The sequence below is a fragment of the Dendronephthya gigantea genome, unplaced genomic scaffold, assembly GCF_004324835.1.
Source record: "Dendronephthya gigantea isolate DGI-Jeju-01 unplaced genomic scaffold, DenGig_1.0 000028F, whole genome shotgun sequence".
Classification (NCBI taxonomy): domain Eukaryota; kingdom Metazoa; phylum Cnidaria; class Anthozoa; order Malacalcyonacea; family Nephtheidae; genus Dendronephthya; species Dendronephthya gigantea.
In genome coordinates, this window is record NW_021163038.1 from 455,072 (window position 1) to 476,454 (window position 21,383).

General features: G+C 38.4%; 3 protein-coding genes across 5 annotated transcripts; 2 read left to right on the plus strand and 1 right to left on the minus strand.

The window, feature by feature from the left end:
- The first annotated feature begins 131 nt into the window (after positions 1-131).
- On the plus strand, positions 132-8,520 carry LOC114523704 (rabankyrin-5-like). 2 transcript variants are annotated; one of them, XM_028544713.1, is made up of 26 exons: positions 132-162; positions 638-836; positions 926-1,044; positions 1,124-1,259; positions 1,361-1,484; positions 1,627-1,776; positions 1,849-2,117; positions 2,217-2,345; positions 2,445-2,513; positions 2,673-2,827; positions 3,019-3,184; positions 3,521-3,780; positions 3,935-4,090; positions 4,180-4,392; positions 4,516-4,765; positions 4,916-5,084; positions 5,190-5,326; positions 5,435-5,573; positions 5,799-5,999; positions 6,078-6,254; positions 7,033-7,180; positions 7,277-7,367; positions 7,453-7,577; positions 7,652-7,798; positions 7,976-8,066; positions 8,366-8,520. In XM_028544713.1, the coding sequence occupies exons 1-26, from the start codon at positions 150-152 to the stop codon at positions 8,502-8,504; spliced, it is 3,972 nt and encodes a 1,323-aa protein (XP_028400514.1). In that variant the 5' UTR covers positions 132-149; the 3' UTR covers positions 8,505-8,520. The 2 variants fall into 2 exon arrangements, with proteins under 2 accessions (XP_028400514.1, XP_028400515.1); XM_028544714.1 differs by having other exon boundaries at positions 641-836.
- A 2,155-nt stretch (positions 8,521-10,675) lies between these two features.
- Positions 10,676-19,652, plus strand: LOC114523773 (carbonic anhydrase-like). 2 transcript variants are annotated; one of them, XM_028544804.1, is made up of 9 exons: positions 10,676-10,968; positions 13,638-13,699; positions 15,443-15,519; positions 16,937-16,960; positions 17,071-17,384; positions 18,163-18,255; positions 18,347-18,410; positions 18,722-18,879; positions 19,049-19,652. In XM_028544804.1, exons 3-9 carry the CDS (start codon positions 15,468-15,470, stop codon positions 19,244-19,246), a joined length of 903 nt encoding a protein of 300 aa, XP_028400605.1. In that variant the 5' UTR covers positions 10,676-10,968; positions 13,638-13,699; positions 15,443-15,467; the 3' UTR covers positions 19,247-19,652. The 2 variants fall into 2 exon arrangements, with proteins under 2 accessions (XP_028400605.1, XP_028400604.1); XM_028544803.1 differs by lacking the exons at positions 10,676-10,968; positions 13,638-13,699 and having other exon boundaries at positions 15,322-15,519.
- On the minus strand, positions 19,595-21,362 carry LOC114523772 (phosphotriesterase-related protein-like). The gene is made up of 2 exons (XM_028544802.1): positions 20,864-21,362; positions 19,595-20,355 (listed from the first exon to the last, which is right to left on the minus strand). The coding sequence occupies exons 1-2, from the start codon at positions 21,296-21,298 to the stop codon at positions 19,747-19,749; spliced, it is 1,044 nt and encodes a 347-aa protein (XP_028400603.1). The 5' UTR covers positions 21,299-21,362; the 3' UTR covers positions 19,595-19,746.
- Between the last annotated feature and the right edge of the window lie 21 nt (positions 21,363-21,383).

The following is a 21,383-nucleotide window of genomic DNA, read 5'->3' on the forward strand; positions in this document are numbered from 1 at the left end:
TTCTAATTTCTAGATTCCTAGAATTAGAACTGTTAATAATTAATAATAATTAATGAAATATTTGTTAATAATTAATGAATTATTACATATATTCGAATGAAATAATTAGTTCTCAGGCTGGCTCGGTTTTGCTTCGTGGCTTTAAAAACATGGCGAACGACGGTGAGTGAGAAAATCATTTTTATTTATTTACTTGTTTTCTTACCATCTGGTTCAGTTTTTCTCCCAGATCGAAAAATTTTAAAATAAATAACTTGTGCAATGTAGCCTGTTGTGTTTTGAAAGTACTTAGTGCATGCGATTGTACTTTCTACGGAAGTGAATTATTTCATATTTGACATATTATGACAATTGATATTATATACAGTAATTTTGTAATCCACCTATTTACGATCAAGTGTTTATGCATCGTACTATTATATCATTAACGTTTTATTATGATCCCGCTTTGTAATTATGCCAGTTTTGGGGAAAGAAGGTTCAACAAGTGGTTATAAAACCGAATGATAACGATCGTATATATTGCATTGCTACTTAAGTTGAGTTTAAAAAGCTCGACAGGTATAGGTGGGATGGGCAGAATTTATCGATTGACGTTGATTGTTGTACTTGATTGCTCTTTCGTGTACTCTTCCAGCAGTGGAGCTTCAGAAGGCGCAGAACCATCTCAGTCTTTTGCGGCAAGAGTATGTCAAGCTTCAAAACAAATACGTGGAGCTGGAACAGAAATACAACCTGCTCGTTGTGCAAAGTGGTGGAGGAGAATTTGAGAAGGAAAGCTTTGTTGCCAGGCTGCTGAACAGTGTTGCTGAACTGTATGACAAAGAGTTATACAGGTACAAGTTCGGAAAGGCTGATAATTCTATGTATAGGCCAATATTGACATGTTAGCACATGCAAATGTTTGTATTGTATTGAATTGTAGTGACATTACTGTCAAGTTTGCTGGACAAATGCTAAGTGCACACAAATTCATCATGGCAGCCCGAAGTGACTTCTGGAGCAGCCGAGATCTGAATGAACTTAGTGAACTAGAGCTGACAGGTACTGTATGAGGGCTCTTGAAATATTTATTGCAGTGTCAAGCTGCTCAACATAACATTTTCCCATCTTTTTTTCTTAGATATAAGTGCTGAAGTTGGCCTTGCATTGATGAGATGGGTTTACACGGACAAGGTAGCAATAAAAAGCGAAGAAAACTTTTTGGTTGATCTTGTGAAAGCAGCAAACCGTTATAAACTGGCAGAACTGAGAGGAAGGTGAGAAATGACTTTTTTGGCCAACTGACACCATTTGAGTTGCTTGCTATTCTATTTATCAATTAGTTTCTGTGTCTTGAGACAAATGTTGGATATTTCAGGTGCGAGAGGATGTTGATGTCTTCAGTTTCTGTCTCAAACTGCATCAAGTTCTACCAAACTGCTGAGGACATTGGTGCAGAGGGGTTGAGAAAATATTGTGAGGAAATTATCACAAGTCACTGGGTATAAATAAAACTATTGGTTCATATTTCTTTGAAAGGTTGGCTTTAACTTCCCAATATGCAGATCTGCACCCTCACCTAAGATTATATGTAGTTAAATAACTGAATATGATTGCCTAATTTACAATTTTCTTAACTTCTAGTCAGATTTAAAAACTGAAGACTTTGCCAACATGTCTGCCTCGTTGCTCTACCAAATGTTCAAAAGCAAGTCATCATTTCCTCTCCATCTTGCCATCAAACATCACCGAGAAGATGTTGTGTTTCTTTTTCTCATAGAGTTTAATTCGCAGGTTGGTAGAGTGAAAGGTGCATTCACTTCTTGCTCAGCATCCAATCCTATTCTCATTTCATCTTTTCTGTAGCTACCAAAGAAACTTGATGAATTTGATCCATCCATGGGAGGTGTTCCCCTGGACATTGCTCTGGTGGAACAACAAGAAAGCATAGCAAAACAGCTCATCATGAACGGCTGTGATGTGGACGTACCTGACTCTGAAGGATCCTGTTTACTTCACAAGGCCATTGAAAGAGGAGACGAGTTTGCTTCCACTTTCCTCATAAAGAATGGTGCGAAGGTGAATGCTGTCACAACAGAACAGATTTCACCGTTGCATTTGGCTGCATCTTATAAGTATGTGATTGTTGTTTTGAGATGAAGGTTAATGCTGTTTTAGCGCATTTTTTTGCAACCGTCAAACCAAATCTGTTGTCAATCTTCGCTCCTGTCTAGAGCGTGGTCAGCAATGCACGAAAAAGCAGCAAATTCAGCCAACAGAACGTCTGCTGAAGGAATGTGTAGAGTCGCTCAACTTTTGCTATCCTCCTCAGCTGATGTGAATTTACAAGACAGTAATGGGTGGTAAGACAAAATTCACAATCACACCGACCTTATAGTTCTTGTTTAACTAAGACTAGAGTCATTTTTCAGCTGTGTTTAAATTTTTTTTGTGTTTCTCAGCACTCCACTTCATCAATCTATTCTGTCACAGAATGATCAAGTTTTCAATATCTTGCTTAAACAATCAAAGTAAGTACAGAAATTAATGTCAAACAATACAGAAATATCGGTGCTTTCGATAAAAAATTGTTTGTCGTGCGAAGGGCAACAATTGTTTTCATTAAACCCTCGGAATTGTGAAACACTATGATTAAGTGATTTGTGTCTTTATAATTGTACAAATGCCAGAATTGATCTTGAGTTGAAAGATAACAGAGGTCGGACGCCATTATGGCTGGCTTTGACGGTTCCTGATGATAAAATCAATCCGGACGACGAAGATTCTGTCCCAGCGAGATTGTCCCAGGCTGGGGCTTCACCTGATTCTCTCGACATTTCATCAGGTGAGAAAGATTTTGTCGAGAAATAAAGATATTGTTTTGCTATAAAGACGAAAAATAAACTCTAGAAGAAGTTTCTACATGATCTTGCATTTCTTTTCATGTCTTTCATTATTTTATTCACTCTTTTGGCTACATTCTAATTCTATTCTTTTTCTTCGACTTCCATCATCAATTCAATCTTTCCACGCTAGGGGATTCTTTGTTGCATTTGGCCGCGGCCCAATCTCGTCAAAACGCGGGCCTTTTTCTTGCCAGTCATGGAGCGGAACCAAACGTTACAAATAAACTTGGTGAGACGCCATTACACTCGGCTTGTAGAAGTGGCTTAATCAATTTAGTGTCGAAGTTATTACACTGGTAAGCCTTTGGGGATTGTGGGGACAGTTCCTACGGTTAATGCATATGTATTCATCCCAGGTATAAATAAAGTTAGTTTAGTTTAGGTTTCCTCCTGTAGTAACACTGGATCAATAAGAGATGATCCTTACACTGGACCTTTAGGAAGAACAGTTTAGAACTGATAGAGCTATCCAGTATAAATAAAGTTAGTTTAGTTTAGGTTTCCTCCTGTAGTAACACTGGATCAATAAGAGATGATCGTTACTGGGCCTCTAGGAAGAACAGGAAGAACAGAACTGATAGAGTTAATAAATTAATACATTTGAGAACTGTGAGTGTTTCATACTTTTATAGTGGTGCTAATCCTAATATCCAGACAAGTGAAACGGAGGAACTTAAAAAGAAGTCAGTGGAGAGACGGAGAGTGCGCTTGGAGACTAGGGCAGAGGCAAGACGGAAAGCTGTCGCCATAGCAAAAGAAATTGAAAATCAAAAACTACAGGCCGCCCAAGCTGCTGAAGAAATAGAAAAGCGAAAAAAGCGAGGGTCAAGTGCCACTGCTTCGGAGTCTAGATCAGAGTATAATCCTAATGATTCGTTTGAAGCAGATCTAGGTACGAAACAGGGGGGTCGTCTGATAAAAATAACCAGGGGAGGGGAGTGTGTGAGGACGCACTGACATCATAGATTTAGGAAGACAAATGCGTCTAATTTGACAATGCTTCATCAGGGAGCAGTCTAGTGTATCGATTGTTGTTGTTTTCTAAGGAATAAACAACCCATTCGTGGAACCTGATAAACGACCAGAAAGCCCATCAGATGTGAATAATCCATTCTTGGATGATCTTCGGGCGGCTGCGGCAGCCTCGGCTGTTGCCAGGGGAGACAGCAATCCATTTGATTCGCCACCTCTGGTCGAACAGAGTAAGTTGTTCACAGAACGACTTGTTGGTTTCCAGAGTAAACTCCAAACCCTCATTGACTACATTTTATTCTAATATTCTCAAATTTAGAGAACAAAGAACATTCCGAGAAGGGCCTCGCGGAAATCCTGAAACCTCGCGACGAATTCTCTGAAGCGGAGATCGAGGAGTTGATATTGGAACATAATTTATACGACGAGAGTTTGAACGGTCTTGTGGTTGATTGTTCCGGGAAAACGCCATTGCATTATTCCATTATTGAAAAACATGAAAACGTCATCAACTGCTTCAAAGAATACGACGGTATGCTTGTATTTCATAGAAACATGTGTGTGAAAGAATGATTTTACCCGAGTTTTATTATCAGCTACATGTGATTCCACCTGTGTGACTGACTGATATTCATTCCTGAATTTCTTCCCACAGACATGGTGAGCAGCGGTGGCCGTCTCAATCTCGCCCCGGACTTCGACATCTGCGACAGCGAGGAGCAGTCAGCGTTAGAGCATGCGCTGTTGACAGCGCAATATCGTTTGGCCGAGACCATCCTAGACGCTGGCGCGAGTATCGATCTCCGGGATTCCGAAGGCTGCAGTCTGATGTTAAAAACGATAAAACGTAAAGATGTGCCGAGTGCGTTGTTTTTGATCGAGCATGGCGCTGATATCAATGTGAGGTAAGAGATTGCTACAGTTATTCTCAAGTTTAGTTTCTCAGTTGAAACAGTGCTGTTCTCCGGAGGAGTAGGGGGGGTGAAGACTTTGGGTTGGGACAGAATTTAGAGGGGCACACCCCTTCTCACCCCTTCCAACTGATCCTAATTTAGGAGCAAGGAAAACAAGTCCGCATTGCAACTGGCTATCAGCTATCGTCTTCAACCGGTGGTGGATTCATTGTGTAAAAATGGCGCTGATCCGAACGTCAATGACGAGTATGGAAACTGTCCACTCTGGGCAGCCATGAAGAGCAAACAATTTGGAATCGCCGAGACTTTGGTGAGAAATGAAATTTGAAGAACTTTAAATGTCTAAAAAAGTAGATATTTGCGGTTCAGTGTTGAGTCAGAATGTACATTACTCCAGTCCTGTTTCTATACGCAGGTCAGTTATAATTGTGATACGAACGTCTGGCACAAGGGACCGAACAATTGTACCCAGTCTCTGTTGCATCGCGCGATTCACGAGAAGGACGAGGATGCGGGCTGCTTCCTGATTAGGTGTAGATGTGATGTTAACAGGTGTGTGCAGGTTGTGGCTTTCGGAGGCGAAGAAAATATCATGACGAAGATGCTGTATGGTGGTATTTGAAACATGGTGTTTGAAAGCTTTCAATCTTTCTTTTCCAGTCCTCGTCGCCCCTCGGCCGATGGTACTGGTGGAGTAGAGGCCTGGGATGGATTAACTCCACTTCATTTAGCTTGTATCGCCGGCTTAGATAAGATCGTTCAATTCCTTGTGCAAGAAAATGCTCAAGTTAATAGCCAGGTGAGGCTCGTGTGCTAGGTAGGATTAGGATTAGTGTGGTAAGATCGAGAGTTAGTGTGGTAGGATTAGGATTAGATCTGTGGTATTGGGATTAAAATGAAAAATGTGGTTGAAGGATTAACTTCCAAATAGAAGCTATGAGTCGATGAAGCACAAGTAAAGTTGATTTACTTCAGAAAATTCAACAGTCATACATACTCTTAACACGAAATTAATTCCCCTCAGGATTCCGAGGGTCGTGGTCCAATTCATGTTTCAATATTCAGTGGTCATTCAATCCCTACACAACTGCTATTGAGTCATCCTGAACTAAATCTCACACTGGAAGATCGCACTGGTCAAACGCCATTTGCTGTTGCCTTGGATACGAAAGATCATAAGTCAGCCGAAGCCATTCTCTCTAGGGAACCAAACGCTGCTGAAAGGGTATGTAGGGATATCTGATGCATCAAAGGGATAATGGTTGAGTTCAGAAAATATTGATGCTTACCTGTTTCTCCACAGTATGACAAGAAAGGCCGAAATTATCTTCATCGGGCTATTCTAAGTGGTGACGTTGAAACAGTGTTGTTCTTGATAAGCGTCAATGCAAACATTCATACTCCTGTCCAGGACTCCAGTCGTACCACTCCGTTACATCTCGCAGTCCAGGCTGGTTCAGAGATCATTGTCAGACATCTGGTAAACCTCAGTGAATCATTTTATACTGGATAGCTCTATCAGTTATAAACTGTTCTTCCTTGAGGCCCAGTAAGGATCATCCAGTATGATCCAGTGTTACTACAGAAGAAAACCTAAACTAAACTAACTTTATTTATACTGGATAGCTCTGTCAGTTCTAAACTGTTCTTCCTAGAGGTCCAGTAAGGATCGTCTCTTATTCATCCAATGTTACTACAGGAGAAAACTTTAACTAAACTAACTTTATTTATACTGGATAGCTCTGTCAGTTCTAAACTGTTCTTCCTAGAGGTCCAGTAAGAATCATCTCTTATTGATCCAGTGTTATTACAGGAGGAAACCGAAACTAAACTAACTTTATTTATACTGGATAGCTCTGTCAGTTCTAAACTGTTCTTCCTTGAGGTCCAGTAAGGATCATCTCTTATTGATCCAGTGTTACTACAGGAGGAAACCTAAACTAAACTAACTTTATTTATACTGGATAGCTCTATCAGTTCTAAACTGTTCTTCCTAGAGGTCCAGTAAGGATCATCTCTTATTGATCCAGTGTTACTACAGGAGGAAACCTAAACTAAACTAACTTTATTTATACTGGATAGCTCTATCAGTTCTAAACTGTTCTTCCTAGAGGTCCAGTAAGGATCATCTCTTATTGATCCAGTGTTACTACTGGAGGAAACCTAAACTAAACTAACTTTATTTATACTGGATAGCCATATCAGTTCTAAACTGTTCTTCCTAGAGGTCCAGTAAGGATCATCTCTTATTGATTTAGATCCTAGCAAATGCCAACGTCAACGCTGTGGACAAACACAAGAGAACTCCTCTGCATATCGCTGCTGACAACGATCGTGCAAATATTTTAGCAATATTAATACAAAATGGCGTTAACGTCAACGAGGTCGACAGCAAAAACAACAATGGTAAAACTTTAGATATTTGATTCTACTGAACTCTAAATATTACTGTTGAAAGAAGACAGGAAACATCTGACTTGTGTTTGTTTCTTATTACCTCAGCTCTGCACTTGGCTGTACAACAAGGTCACATTAACTCGGTCAGGGTGCTGTTAACAGAGTCATCGGTAGATATCAGTGCCGTAAATGACAGGTACGAGATCCTCTCCTGGGAATTTCTAAAGCTGAAAGCACGCTTTTTTAAAGCTATAATCTGAGATAGCAAATATTCTTTCCAGGGGCCAGAACGCTCTTCATACTTTAGCTCAATATGGCAGGGACAACGCCGGGTCCATCTTTGAAATAATCCGTCAAAATTCACCCGACTTTCCTCTAAATTCTGTGGACGCAGACGAGAACACAGGTACATTAACACTAAACGAAGCTAGAATTATCCTTTCTCGTTTCTTTTTCTGTGAATTTTTCCTCTTTTTTCAGCTCTTCTGCTGGCTTATCTTAATGGAAATGGCAGATTGTGTCGTGAACTGCTGAAGAATGGAAGCTCTCTTGGTGCTATTAACAAAAATGGAATTTCAATTTTCAACGCCGAAGTCGCTTCGAAGAAACTTTTATTTTCTCTATTAGGTAAGGAAAGAAATTCAGCTGCATTACTAGTGGAACAATTGACGATAAAAACTCTTTGATGTTTAGTTAATCTACCGTGGGAAATATTCTTTCTAAAGAATCTTTAACCAACTTGTTAGAAAAGTAGTTTTTGTATAGTTTATCGATTAATGCTTTTTAATGTCTCTTTGTTTCTAGATTTATTAAACTCTGAGCCACCATGGTCGGATGGTAATTTTTGCCATGAATGTTCAGTTAAATTCTCTGTTACAAACAGAAAACATCATTGGTAGGTCTAATCCCTTTTTGATGAATTATTATATGGCGAAATCCAAGCTAGAACCATTGTGTTTGGTAGAGTCAAACTGGAAGCATTCTTCTCACATGTGACTGAGGTGAAATTATAATCAGACAACTGCATATTACTGGAATCAAACCTCAGACACAGAATGACACATGTACTAACCACGGTGTTCGGTAGAGTCAAGCTGAATGCACTTTTCTCACATGTCACTGAGATGAAATTATATTCACAACAGACTAGCGTCAGTTAAATTCATTCCTGAACAACTTTATTTTCTCTTTCAGTCGTCATTGTGGTCGCTTACTCTGTGCTAAATGCTCCAGTAAACAAATACCGATTCTTAAATACGAACAAACTAAACCAGTCCGAGTTTGTGAGGTTTGTCATGATATGCTAAATAACGTTGGAACTAGCTTCTATTAAACCATGTATTTATTCATTTTATTGCAAGCTTTATGTCAAGCGTGGATCAATACTCGGACGTAAACGTTTTTTATTCGGCCAACTCCGCTCTGAATTCGTGTGAGGTCGGAAAACAGCCTGTGGAATTATCTGTGAACTTGTTTGGCCTTTGGCGCGTTTACACTTGCAAAATTTTGCCGCCATTTCAGTTTGTATTGTCAGTTGTCAGGGGGGAAGAAGAGGAAAGTAGGTAGGAGAAGGGGTTTAAATTGCAAAAAAGCGTCACGTTACATGTGACAATATCTCAAACAATATCTCAAAGTATATTTCAATGCCTGCTATATTAAGAATATTATTTGAAGTTGTTACGACATTAAATTTACCTATTTTAATGACGTATATACTCGTACCTATACGTCAATTCTAAATTTCTTGAGGACTTTGTCCTAACAGGAAATGACCCTCAAACACAGTTCTTAAAACTTGGACAACCTCACGTATCATTGTCATATCTATCTATTTCTGCTTCTGTATTATGTGAGAAAGTTACAGTTTGATATATTGGACGGCTACATCTGTCATGTAACTTTGAAAAGTAGACACACACGGTTTCCTAACCTCAAACGCGAGCTAGACCTTTCGCTTCCCGTAAGACTGTTGTTTACAGGTGGGATTTTGTTTTTCCGTTTCTATTCAGTCCAATTTCGCGACGTTTCCTTATGAGACAACTTCGTATGTGTTCAGACAAAGTCTTTTTATTTCCCCCTTTATATTATTATATGGTCGATAAATTAAGCTCAGATTACAATATTGCTGCATATCGGTTGTTTTCAAATGAAATTTGTCCAAAAAAGACATCTTTCGTTATTTGAAATCATTCAATACAAAATATACAGAGTTATGGGAAAAATATAAATATATACCATTTATTTTCGTTTGTTATCAAAGCCTGGTCTGTGACTCAAACGAGCTTCACGGAATTCACAAATCTCGAAGTCGTTTGATAGACTGAAAGCATACGAACATTCGTATCAGTTGAGGATGAAGAATTGAAGTTTGCACCTAACTGCATGTAACCTTGCCAATGGTAATGCTAGGAAACGAGTGTCGTATGTTGCTGTAGTAACCGTATGGGAAAATACTTCAATTCCTGAATAAATATATATATATAATATAGATGTAGAAAGTATTTCCTACAAATATTGGGAAACAGATACGCGACGTGAATATTCAAGATATCAAATCAATGATTATTGCGAAATTGAAGTTTTTCAAAAATCAGCCGTTGGCTGCTTTTACAATCTTATTACCCCTAAATATAGAAAGTATTTCATTCAATAAGGAATTTAAATCAACATTGTTAGCTAAATTAAAGAAAAAAGGCCACGGCGGAAGTTTCTCGCCGGCTTGAAAACTCGAAGACATCAGAGCTACTAGCTGCGATGATGATATCTAAACGTAAGCGTTTTGCAAAAGATCTCGGAGGATTGTATATATATATATATATATATATATATATATATATATATATATAAGGGAAATTCATCAGACATTTGTCTAAACAGCGTAATTGTTTTCTTAACTCATTTGAAACAACAGGTGTTTTGTAAAAACAGGCTTATATTTTGTTCCGCGATTGATTACGAAAGATTATGTTTTAAATAAGCAAATTTGAATGTTTATATAAGAACATCAACTGATTATATTTCTTCCGTTTCACGTCGTTTTAAGTTTATTAAATGTTTATTAAATTTATTAAACAGTTGAAGAGGTCAAACCTCCCTGTATTTGTTAGAAAGAAAACTTACTTGTATGAGATAAACCTTTTTTAATGTTTGCTATATCATGTAGTAGGTGAACTGTCCTAAGATCTAACGAACGGTCTCGTGTATGATGTAAATTATTTAACCTTTCATAAGGTCCTGGCAATTTTCTTAGAAACACCTGGGATATTAAACATTATATGGTACGATGCATGCAAGAAAAATAACAACAATTTCAATAAAGGACGTGTGTTATCTTCGATATAGTTCTAAAAATCGTTTCCCAACTGCAGCAATAGCTCCTATATTGTGCAACTTATTGTTGTATTTTTTGTCTGGTGAATATGCCGCAGCAATATCACTACGGAAAGGAATTATGTAATGTCATTTTATCGTCGCCTCCTTGTGTAACATATTTGGAGCTTCACTATCTTCGATGGGCAGTCCCGTGGCGTCTGGAGAACGCCTACGGGTCTTTTATATATATATCCCAACCTACAGATTCCTGAGTCCTGAACAGCAAGTCCAGCCTTTGTTTACGAATGCATATATAGGCGGGGCGGAGATTTGCACCAATAGGTGAGGTTAAAGTCCATATTCTGTCGTCGTTGGCATACAGTTATTTTCACTCGTCACTGGGATCACAAGTGTCACGGAATAATAAAAGTTGTTCGTGCACAGAAACGGCGTTGCTTGATCCACACAGAAGAAAAAAAGTGTTGGTGAGTTTTTGATGTTAAATTACATTCTTTATATATGCATTCATGCTGATTTTCTTTATTGTTGATTCCGCTTTGTTTGAAACTTGATCTGGGCTCATTATTTAACATACTCCTGTAGCGAAAAAACCGCAATTTTAAATTCTTTACTGCTTTGCAATACCTTCACACCCTTTTCATAGCGATTAGCAACTGGTTTTCTTTACAATACATTATGTAAAACTTTCTTATTTATCTTTCTCGACTTATTTCACACAGACTGGCACTGAATAGATGAAGTGTAGAATTTTAGACCGCAAGACGCCAAGAACGCGTATTTAAACCCAACCATTATCAAACGTATTTAAGTCCAACCATTATCGGGCAAATGAGTATACAACTAAACCATTTTCAACCATTTTCACAGCCGGTTTTGCATGACTAAAATTTAAACTATATAAGACTATATTTGCTAAACGCATACATTTTTCAGCAACTAAGAGATTACTGTTCAAACAAAACGCACTTTCAGCGTAAAGCCAACGAAAACAAAGACAACATTAATTTTGCAGTTCTAAAGCCACAATGTGAAATTCTAAACCACAACGTCAAAGAGGTATTTATCAAAGAAAAAACCGTCATTCGCTGCAGGAAACTTCTAGGCAACCATCTCGGAATCTCAAGCCTAATTGAGAAGGATATCGCGTGATATATTCGCGTGATATCTTTAAAATTTAATTTTTCAATTTCATTTTCAAAAGTAATTTGGAACATGAAATTTGAAAAATGTTAATATTGACAATGTTATGTCAACTTGCAACCCACGTTCTGAAATCTTAATTGAAATTTTGCTTGTACAACAGTGTGTTTTATTTTTACACCTTGACAAAAATGTAAATTTGAATAAACGCACGTATGCACATAAACTGATATATTTGTAATTTGACAACCAGCCCTTTGGCTTTAGTTGCATGAAATTTAGGGGTTATTTTGGCACATGTGTTGGCCGAGTTTTTTCGTTTTACATATAAAATACACGTATATACGTACATACCTACCCGAAAGTTAAAAAACTTCATCAAACTGAGTTAAATGACTTTTCATCAAGCGACTTTAATGGAAAAAAACCGCGTCTATATATATTGTCACTATCTCACTGTCGTAGATCCGTTTTTTTATGCCTCACGTTTCTTTTATGCATCACGTAGGAAGTTAAATTTGTGTAAACAGGTGTATTGGAACTTGGAAGCCAGCCATAATCATTATCATTGCCTGGGCATGATTGTGATTCCCGATTTTCAGTTTAAAACCTGGAACATTCTACGCGCATAGCCATATCTGCATAATTGGAAATCCTCATTTTCACACACTTCAAATACCAGATAGCAGTATAATCCCCTGCTGACATTATTGACTTATGCTATATAGGAGCGATATATGTGACTGGGAACACTTTTCAAAATCCACAAAGCCCATCAACTTGGCTGACAGCGTTCAGTTTTCACCCACGCTCCGCAGTTAGTTTGTAAAAGCGGTAAGCCATGCAGTGGCTCAGATAACGCCTTGCAGGGCGGTGAATGCGACTGCTTCATGACCCCTACTCCAATCAATGATAAAAATCTTAGTGCATGGGACGTACCATGCAGTGGCCGTATGTTAGTGCAGAGCCTTTAAAATCGTTTTCACATGCATGCAAATACACAGGTTGACCGCCTTGAGAACTGACCAAGTATTCGATTGCAAATTTAAGTCCTGTGATGACCAAACTTCTCCTATGGCAAAACGCAAATGCCATTTAAATTTTCATTGCATGAACTTGTTTATTCTATCCAAGTTCACTGTGTTTTTCCGGTATAACCTTGATTACCTTTCATGCTCGCCCTCCCTATGGCCTCCCACAAATAGTCGACATTGAAGTAATCGCGAGGTTTATTTTGTTTAAGAAAGAAAAACGTTCCCTACATTCAGCTTATGAAACGATAAGGCGTTTGGGCAAACAACAAAAGAAGCATCTTTCATATATTTAAGCAAGCATTTGTCATTATGCGATATCCTGGAGTTAACCAGATATAAAATGCATCTTCTTTGTTTTCGGCATTTCTACAAAACAAACAAATTACCAAAAGATAAGAGTTACGACGCAGTAAGAAACAACAATGCGACGGCCAGGAGTTATAAATATAACTTCAATTATATATTTAGGTGATTCAGTTTGCTACAAGATATATATGCGTTGTTAGACTTTCCAATCATTACAATTGCTTTTTCTACGTTTTCATTTAATTCGAAGAACTGGAACTGAATCGCCCAAGCGCATATCTTAATAATTGTCAACTATATATAGTTGTGTTTTAACCCCTTTTACACAAGAAAATTTTTACATGTTTTGGGAAATGAAACTTGCTTTAAGAGTTCAGTCGATCTAATTTGCCGTTCACATGCAGCTAGACAGCCGTGCATATAGTAGCCATATGAAGTAATTTCATAATGGTAACAAAGTAATACTCTTGCAAAAAGCAACTGGAATCATACACACGAGTCATATAATTGAGGCAATTCATGCAGACACAATTAATGAAAAACAGCGCGTGTTTTTAATTGATTGACTCGCTTGTAATGATTAGTGAAGTATTGTATTTAGTTTATACAATGATTTTATCTTTAGTCACCTGTATAATTTGAAATATTTTTAGACACAAGCATTCATTTCCAAACACCATCACAAGAAAGGGAGACAAATAATTTTCGAATAAAGGTGAGCTTTCCCCAAAATTCATATCGCCTGCATGCATTATCCTAAAGACGTTGAACAAATACTATTATCGGAATTGTTTTATCATTTACTTTATCATTTTACCATTCGCTTTATCATTTGGACGGCAGATTAAAAAGTAAATCGAATTTGCGCATGTAACATATCAATCTTCAAGCTTGCTGTTTTGAATGATGGCTTTGGGGTAGCATTGCTTGCAGATTATATATACACCGTCACGTCCATTTTTCCTGGAGACTCGATGAAACATATATGCTGCATGTATATTATGTATAAAGCTATTTCTTCTAGTGATATTTATAGAGAGAGACTCAAAGGCTCGTTATTTTTAATTTAAAGTATTTCGACAAAGAATGTCAAACGTTTAAACTTAAAACAGTCGTGAAATAATCTCGCTGCATGGATGACCTTATTTCACTTTGTCACCTGTAAATTGGCTGCATAAGATTTCGATCATTTCTATGACTCAATAAAATACTATTCTGAACAAACTAGTTCTTTACTGCCACCTGTTACCCACCATGAACCTAAGATATCGGCTGAAACAACCGTCCTGAATAAAATTCAAACTAACGCGAGCAAACAAATAACGGCAATCTGTTTGATCAACCGAGGACCTGGAAATTTATCAAGTAAGTTGCGTTGATTGAGGTCTCCGATTAATTGCAATTTTCACAGAAAATCTTAATATTTCTGGAAATATTTTACAGTAATTCACGAGTAATTATAGGAATCGCGGTACAAAGTTCTGTGTGTTTAAAAATCTGTACTTACATAACTAAGGACTGGCAGTTTATAATTGTCGTTAACATTTGCTGGGTTTTAATGTAGCTAACGATAACCTCTTAACGATAACTGATTTTAACGGACGATAACAGTAATGATATCTTCAAGTACAGTATTTTTATAACAGTACTCAGTTTTTCCGGCATCGACTTTGCACGTTCCCGTTAAAACTACGGCCTTAGAAATTTTGCAGTAATTTTGCAGTGTTGTGTCCCAGATACATGCAGGTCCTTTTTCAAGCGGTACTAGATGACAGATGATGTCTTCCCCGCCCATGCAGTCCCTTTTTAATCGAAAGAGGATTATGTCATAATCGTTCAGAGTTTGCGCAAAATTCATTCGTTCGATCAGTAGCTATAGTCTATATGTGTCTATATGTATGTTCGACAAACTATTGGAATCGCAATTTTTGTATATTTACAATTCATGTGCACAATATTACCTTACCTGTCTAGCTAATTGGTCTGGTACTCCATTCTGTCTTTTCACTTGAATTTCATTTCCGTTTTTGAATTTTCCGAGTTTTGAAAACGGTCGTGGTTTTCATCCACATGTTTGCAAACACGATCAAAGGTACTGGGACAAACAATGGAGCGCGCGGAACATTTTCTCCGCCAGCCTTGCGTTCGGTTTGCAAGAACGGAGTTCCTGCGTTGGGGCTGAGGCAATGTGCAATCTTTTGAAGTAGAAATACCTAAGTCTGTGATGATAGTTTGCGGTTGGATATGAATGATTTGTGTCACGCATCAATCGGATTAGTTTGAGACTTTGCCCACTCCTTTGTCGGCTGACGTGACGTGGCGTGGCGACATAGATTATTTGGTGAAATCGATATTTTTTTATTTTTTGAAACAGTTGTTATTCTGTTATCCTGCGCGTTGTTCCCTTTTTCCATAGCTGTATCCTGCTGGAGCAATAAACGTTTCCGTATTTTTTCAGGAAATCAACAACGACATCTCGAAAGATGCATCTCATAATAGGAGTTTTAATCTTCTGTCTGGCCAACGTTTGCGAAGGTAATTGTAAATTTTTGATTATACACTTACGACACGCTTTTGCTCTGGGAATGCATAGTGTGTTTAGACTTATTCGTTATTAATATACCATGAAATTGCTCGAGATGAATATATAATTCCTCGGCCACCACGCGGGATGTTTTGACGTCGCCTAATTGACTATTAGGATCTAGAAACCACAGTAGCTCAGTTTAGTAGTTTCCGGAGAATCATGTCGACGTGTGATTTCATGTTCGTTCATATGTACTCATGGTCGGTAGATGTGGAGCTCACCATCTCAGTCTCGACGCGTTTTTTTAACCAACTAACCACATCCAAAAATGCGCGCATAGTTATGTGTTCTGGCTGTGAATTTTCACCTGAATGCGCCACATTATGGACTTGGTTTGTCAAAGATTTCCTCACAATTGTTGCGATTTTGCACAAGCAAATTCCCATACGTGGTAAATCCGGGTAAAAAAATGCAAGCGTGTCTGTGTCGAGAAACAAATGTAGCGATCAACGCAATCATTCGCAACGTATTTTTCACCACGTTGGTTCGTTAACACCTGTGATTCATCGATGCAAAATACCGAAGGTTATCCGGGGAAGAATGGCAGAAAACATGATAGTGTTTATGTGAGATTTAAAGCTCTCTTAATGTTGAAAATGAGACTAGATCAGCTTAAGTTTGTAAAGCTGAGATGGCCAAAGATTTTCGTCATGAGTAAGTTAAATAATCAGACACAACCTAATGTAGGAAATAACGTGATATAATGTGTTTCACGCGCGTTGCAGTTTTGGTTGCAGTTTACTTTCACAAGAGTTACAGTTTGTGCTTACAACGTTTATCAAAGAAGAATGCAAAAAGAGGCTTTTCGAGTTTTTTTCATGTACTTAGTCGTAACGAAGCACTCATTGGTTTCTGCGAGGGCCTGCAGGAAATCTGACACTCTTTAATTTGAACAGCAGGTCAAAGGTATTTCTGGAAAGCGCGAGTGAGATACACCAGGTGCTGCCTTGTTATTCTGTTATAGTCCAGCTTGCCACTAAATGTTAATCGGATTAGAACAAATAACGATGAAAAGGAATGCTGATGTTGTTTTAGTGCCTGGGAAGAGGATAGGACATCGACAGTCGAAGCTACAAATTACAATTTGAGATTTGAGTTAAATTTCAAATTGCAGGCTCATTACGAGCTGTTTTATAGGTGTGAAGTGAAGCGAAATGAAGGTTTGCGCGTTCATGCAGCCTCGGGTTCCTGAACAGAACAATGTAGTCTTTCTAGTCTAGATTTTTAGGTGCGAACTCTGCGAACTCATACACGCTTAACAATTGTATCACAAAAATTTCAAGATGATAGTTGACTCAATTATGCCAAAAAACATTTGGCATTACGTGGATAATCTGGAATAATTTGGAATTTTTTGCTTTTTAGGATCAAAAGCCTGGGACTACAGCGGTGAGTTTCATTCGGTGCAATATTTAGGACAGATAAAAGATTGCCGAATAAGTTTCTCGCCGTTTTTTCAAACTTGCTTTATGCATGATATTTTGATGACATTGTTACAGATACGTCTAAATGGAAGAACGACTACCCCAAGTGCGGCGGAAGCAAGCAATCCCCGATAAACATTGTCAACCCGAAATGCGACAAAAGCTTGAACAACTCCATCACTTTCACGAAATATGAGTCCGCTGGAAGCAGTAAATTCAAACTTACCAATAATGGCCATAGTTTACAATTGAGTACATCTAGTACGGGGGCTTCTATTAAGCTGGGTTCGCTTGGTACATTCAAGTTGGAACAAGTCCATTTTCACTGGGGGAACAGCAAAAGTCAGGGCTCGGAACATGAACTGAAGGGAAAAACTTTTCCAGCCGAGGTGATGACATAACATGAGAGCACAGAATTGACATTATAAAATAGACATATATAGTATAATATCAATTGTGTGAAAGTACAAGGAGTGAGACTTCTGGCAAAGCGCCATAGTGTTTGCGTATTTTGCTTGCGTCATATGGCGTCACATTCTCAAAAGATCTCGCGCGCAAATTTCACGAAGTGAGACTTCTGGCCAGTGAGCTCTCTATGTATATACACGGCAAAAAACGCTCAAGTTGTTCCCGGTTGATGAGAACAGGCCTCAACAATGTTGTGCTGCACCCCATGAACAATGTTGTCAACAACATGTTGCAATATTGTTAAGCGTAACAAGGTGGAACAATGTTGTTGACAACATTGTTCATGGGGTGCAGCACAACATTGTTGAGGCCTGTTATCATCAACCGGGAACAACTTGAGCGTTTTTTGCCGTGTATATAGAGAGAGAGAGAGAGCTCACTGCTTCTGGCAAAGCGCCATAGTGCTGGCGCATTTTGCTTGCGTCATATGGCGTCACAAACACACTCTCTAAAGATTTCGATTATTCCAATGTGTAATAACCAATTCGTACAGTATTAAAATACATAAGCTATATTAATCACAACACCCAGATGATCCAGCTAGTTTCACAAAGAATAACATAAGATTTATTTGAATTCTGCAGAATGGATTTCTGTTTTGATCGCGAGATCACCAGCAAGATTCGGAAGAATTGTTTAAGATTAGGGACGACTGACGAGGGAGGTTTGAAATAAGTTTAACAAGAAATTTTATTTTAGATGCACATGGTCCACTATGACTCCAAGTATGCATCATTGGCGATAGCAGCACCCAAATTTGACGGCCTTGCCGTTCTCGGTGTCTTTATCGCGGTAGGAATATGCTCACGTATATCTTGTGCTGTGTTGTGTCCTGATTGGAATAAGAAACAGAATTATCAACGGCTTCGTTCTTTTCTTCCAGGTTGGAAACAACAACCCTACCTTTGACAAGTTTTTGAACTTCGCCACCAATGTCACTCAGAATGGTTAGAATTATGCCTGTTTTTACGTACTTTATTAACGTATTTATTATTAGCTAATATACGATCAAGAATATTTCTAAATTCGGACCATACCTTGTGTGAGAGGCTTTCCCTATACAAACCACAACTTACTTTAGAATACTACCTACACTGGACCACCACGTTTGAGATATCTTTTTCAGGTAGTTCAGATACAAAACAAAACTTACTTTAGAATGCTACCTACACTGAACCACCGCGTTTGAGATATTTTTCAGGTTGTTCAGACACATACATTTTACCACCAATTATTTATGATTTGAAATTCATTTTAGGGAGCAGCGTGGATATAGCACCATTCAAGATGGAGGATTTGTTGCCTGAAAACAAAAACTCCCTCTACCGCTACAGAGGCTCTCTTACCACTCCCCCATGCTATGAATCAATAGCATGGACGGTATTTGATCAGAAAATCCAGATTTCTGAAGCCCAGGTCAGGAAACCTGAAATCGTCTAGTATTACAGACTAATTTACTCTACATGTACATGATATTTAACAGTTATTCTGCGAACTCGAGTCGTATATGAGCTGATAGGTCGGGAAATGCAGTTCGGGAAACCTTTAATATACAATGATTCGTAATTTTTGCTTTTAATTTCAGCTTGCAAAATTCCGCACTCTAAAGGACAGCCACGGCAAAACTCTTCAGAATAACTTCCGTCCACCACAAGCGCTGAATGGTCGTAAAATCACTTACTGGAACAACACGAAATGTTCAGTAGATGACAGTGGAGTTGCTGCCCTTGGAGGAAGCGTCTTCACGGCTCTTGTATCTCTGCTTCTTTTTGCTGTTCTTTAAACGCTTGGCGTTACATCTTAGGGTAATTTTGTAGTATTTAATTGAGCTTATATTGTCATGAGTATATCTTCTATTGAATTATTTTAGATGTTAAGGTAGTCTTATAATTAATTTGCGGTTTTGAATCGCTATTTACCGAACTAGATAAGTAATTTAAGTAAGTAATTTAACTTCATAGATTTTCTGTATCTAAACTCAAGTTCATGCAATTTGTTAGGACAAAGGGATCATTAGATTGCAACGCGATTGTAGAAATCCTGAAATAGTTTTAAATATTAATTGTTTTGGGGACAAACACGGATGTTTTTTGACAGCACGTAGACTTAAGCGAATGCAAGTACTCCATTAGCAAAACGTCGAATTTAATATAATAAAGAGTTGTATAGTTAAATCATAATAACATTCATTTCATTTTGAATTACTATCTAATATCAATAATTTCTAGCTAAATATGTCATTTTAAAGTTCAAGAGACGTATTCAAAAGTCTCGTTCGTGTTTTCAAGCGTACGTCAGCCAGCTTTTGGGATTGGAAATCAATATTTTATCGATAGCTTCTTTTGAGATTCCTTTTCGAAGCATTTTTGGAACAACCTGATCAAAGATGTGGGTGTATCCGTGGCCTCCATATCTTGTGAGTCTGTGAGGGGTATGTATGTCGTGAGCAAACAGAACGCGCTCGTCATAGCCTTCGGAGATCAGAAGACCAACCCTATCGATTCGCTGAGCATCGCTTGGAAAGTCAATCTCGGGGGCAAACTGATAATAGGATGTCTCGATACCGAAAAGATCATATTCAAGAAACGTTCCACATTTTGCGAACTCCAGAATGTCGGCGTTTTCCAAGAGGGTTCTATCAAGGTGGGCCATCACTGTGTGTTTGGCATCCCCACCCTGTTCTTGGAAGACCCGGAGTATCTCGTCAGGGGCAGTGGGGTGACGACCCGGGTGAATCATGACTGGGGTGAGGGTCTGAGCCTGCGCTATGGCTGACGCGCGGAGGCTTCGTTTTTCAACTTCAGTTAAGGGCCATGAGCAACCAATCTCGCCAATGATACCAGGTTTGATGTTCGTGTTGTCAATACCGTCGTTGATTTCTGAGACGATTTTCTGGAATGGAAATTTGTTTAAGTTTGTTTCCATTGTGGCTTAACAATGATCGTCAGTTGTGGCAATGGTGAAAGTTACAGGACCTACAGATGATAATGGTAGCATTGCTGGTATCAATAGTGGTCTTGACAGAGTTACAAATGACAAGTGACAATAATAGGCATGGTGGTTGTGGTGATGATGGTGGCTGTTATGGTAGTTGTTACAGATGACAATGGTAGTAATGGTGGTTGTGGTGATGATGGTGTTAATAGTAGTTGCAGATGACAAGGGTAGTAATGGTGGTTGTGGTGATGATGGTGATTGTGATGGTAGTAGTTACAGATGACAATGGTAGTAATGGTGGTTGTGGTGATGATGGTGATTGTGATGGTAGTAGTTACAGATGACAATGATTGTGATGAATAATGGTAACAATTAAGATGATGTTGGTGGTAATAAGGGTGAAGCTGTAAATAGTGTTGTTAGTGATGGTGATTAATTTCACTGTTTAAAACATTTCATAAACCTCAGTCATTTGTTCAACTGAAAGTGCCTTCATTTCATCTGTCAACTGTTTTTCAACATAATACCCAGTTCCACACACAATATTCACACCAGTCTGTTCAGCAATTGCTTTCATCTTCATAACATCCCTCGACAATCCTAAACTGGTATTCTCCACAATGGTTGAACCTCCAGCTTTCTTATACAACTTGAGATCTTCAACCACGGCTTCTGTTTTGTTCGACAAAAGCACATTTGGTTTACAACTGTATGGATTGTGGCGGATCCAGTTCAGATTTTGCATGGTGAACTCGCAATTCACCATATTCTGGCAGGAATCAGATGTCGGGACCAAGTGTTTAAGAAAGTTCAAAGAAACATGTTCATGTGTCAAGGTTTGTTGCAACTCTCCAGGAGCAATTTTACCCAATACAGTCTCAATTTTATCTTTAACCATTTTGGCAGATAATGAAATGAGTTTAGTTTATTTCTAGGGCAGATGATCTTCCAATGATTGGGAGTTGAAGCCAAAGGGAATTATT

Excerpts from the sequence above, each read along its gene's own strand:
- LOC114523772 (XM_028544802.1), bottom strand. The coding sequence starts at position 21,298 with ATGGTTAAAGATAAAATTGAGACTGTATTGGGTAAAATTGCTCCTGGA. Across the intron at positions 20,356-20,863 it reads CAGTTGAACAAATGACTGAG|AAAATCGTCTCAGAAATCAA; the intron begins GTTTATGAAATG and ends TTTCCATTCCAG.
- LOC114523704 (XM_028544713.1), top strand. Across the intron at positions 1,045-1,123 it reads TAGTGAACTAGAGCTGACAG|ATATAAGTGCTGAAGTTGGC; the intron begins GTACTGTATGAG and ends TTTTTTTCTTAG. Across the intron at positions 5,085-5,189 it reads TTGGAATCGCCGAGACTTTG|GTCAGTTATAATTGTGATAC; the intron begins GTGAGAAATGAA and ends TTCTATACGCAG.
- LOC114523773 (XM_028544804.1), top strand. The coding sequence starts at position 15,468 with ATGCATCTCATAATAGGAGTTTTAATCTTCTGTCTGGCCAACGTTTGC. Across the intron at positions 17,385-18,162 it reads GAAAAACTTTTCCAGCCGAG|ATGCACATGGTCCACTATGA; the intron begins GTGATGACATAA and ends ATTTTATTTTAG. Across the intron at positions 18,880-19,048 it reads TCCAGATTTCTGAAGCCCAG|CTTGCAAAATTCCGCACTCT; the intron begins GTCAGGAAACCT and ends TTTTAATTTCAG.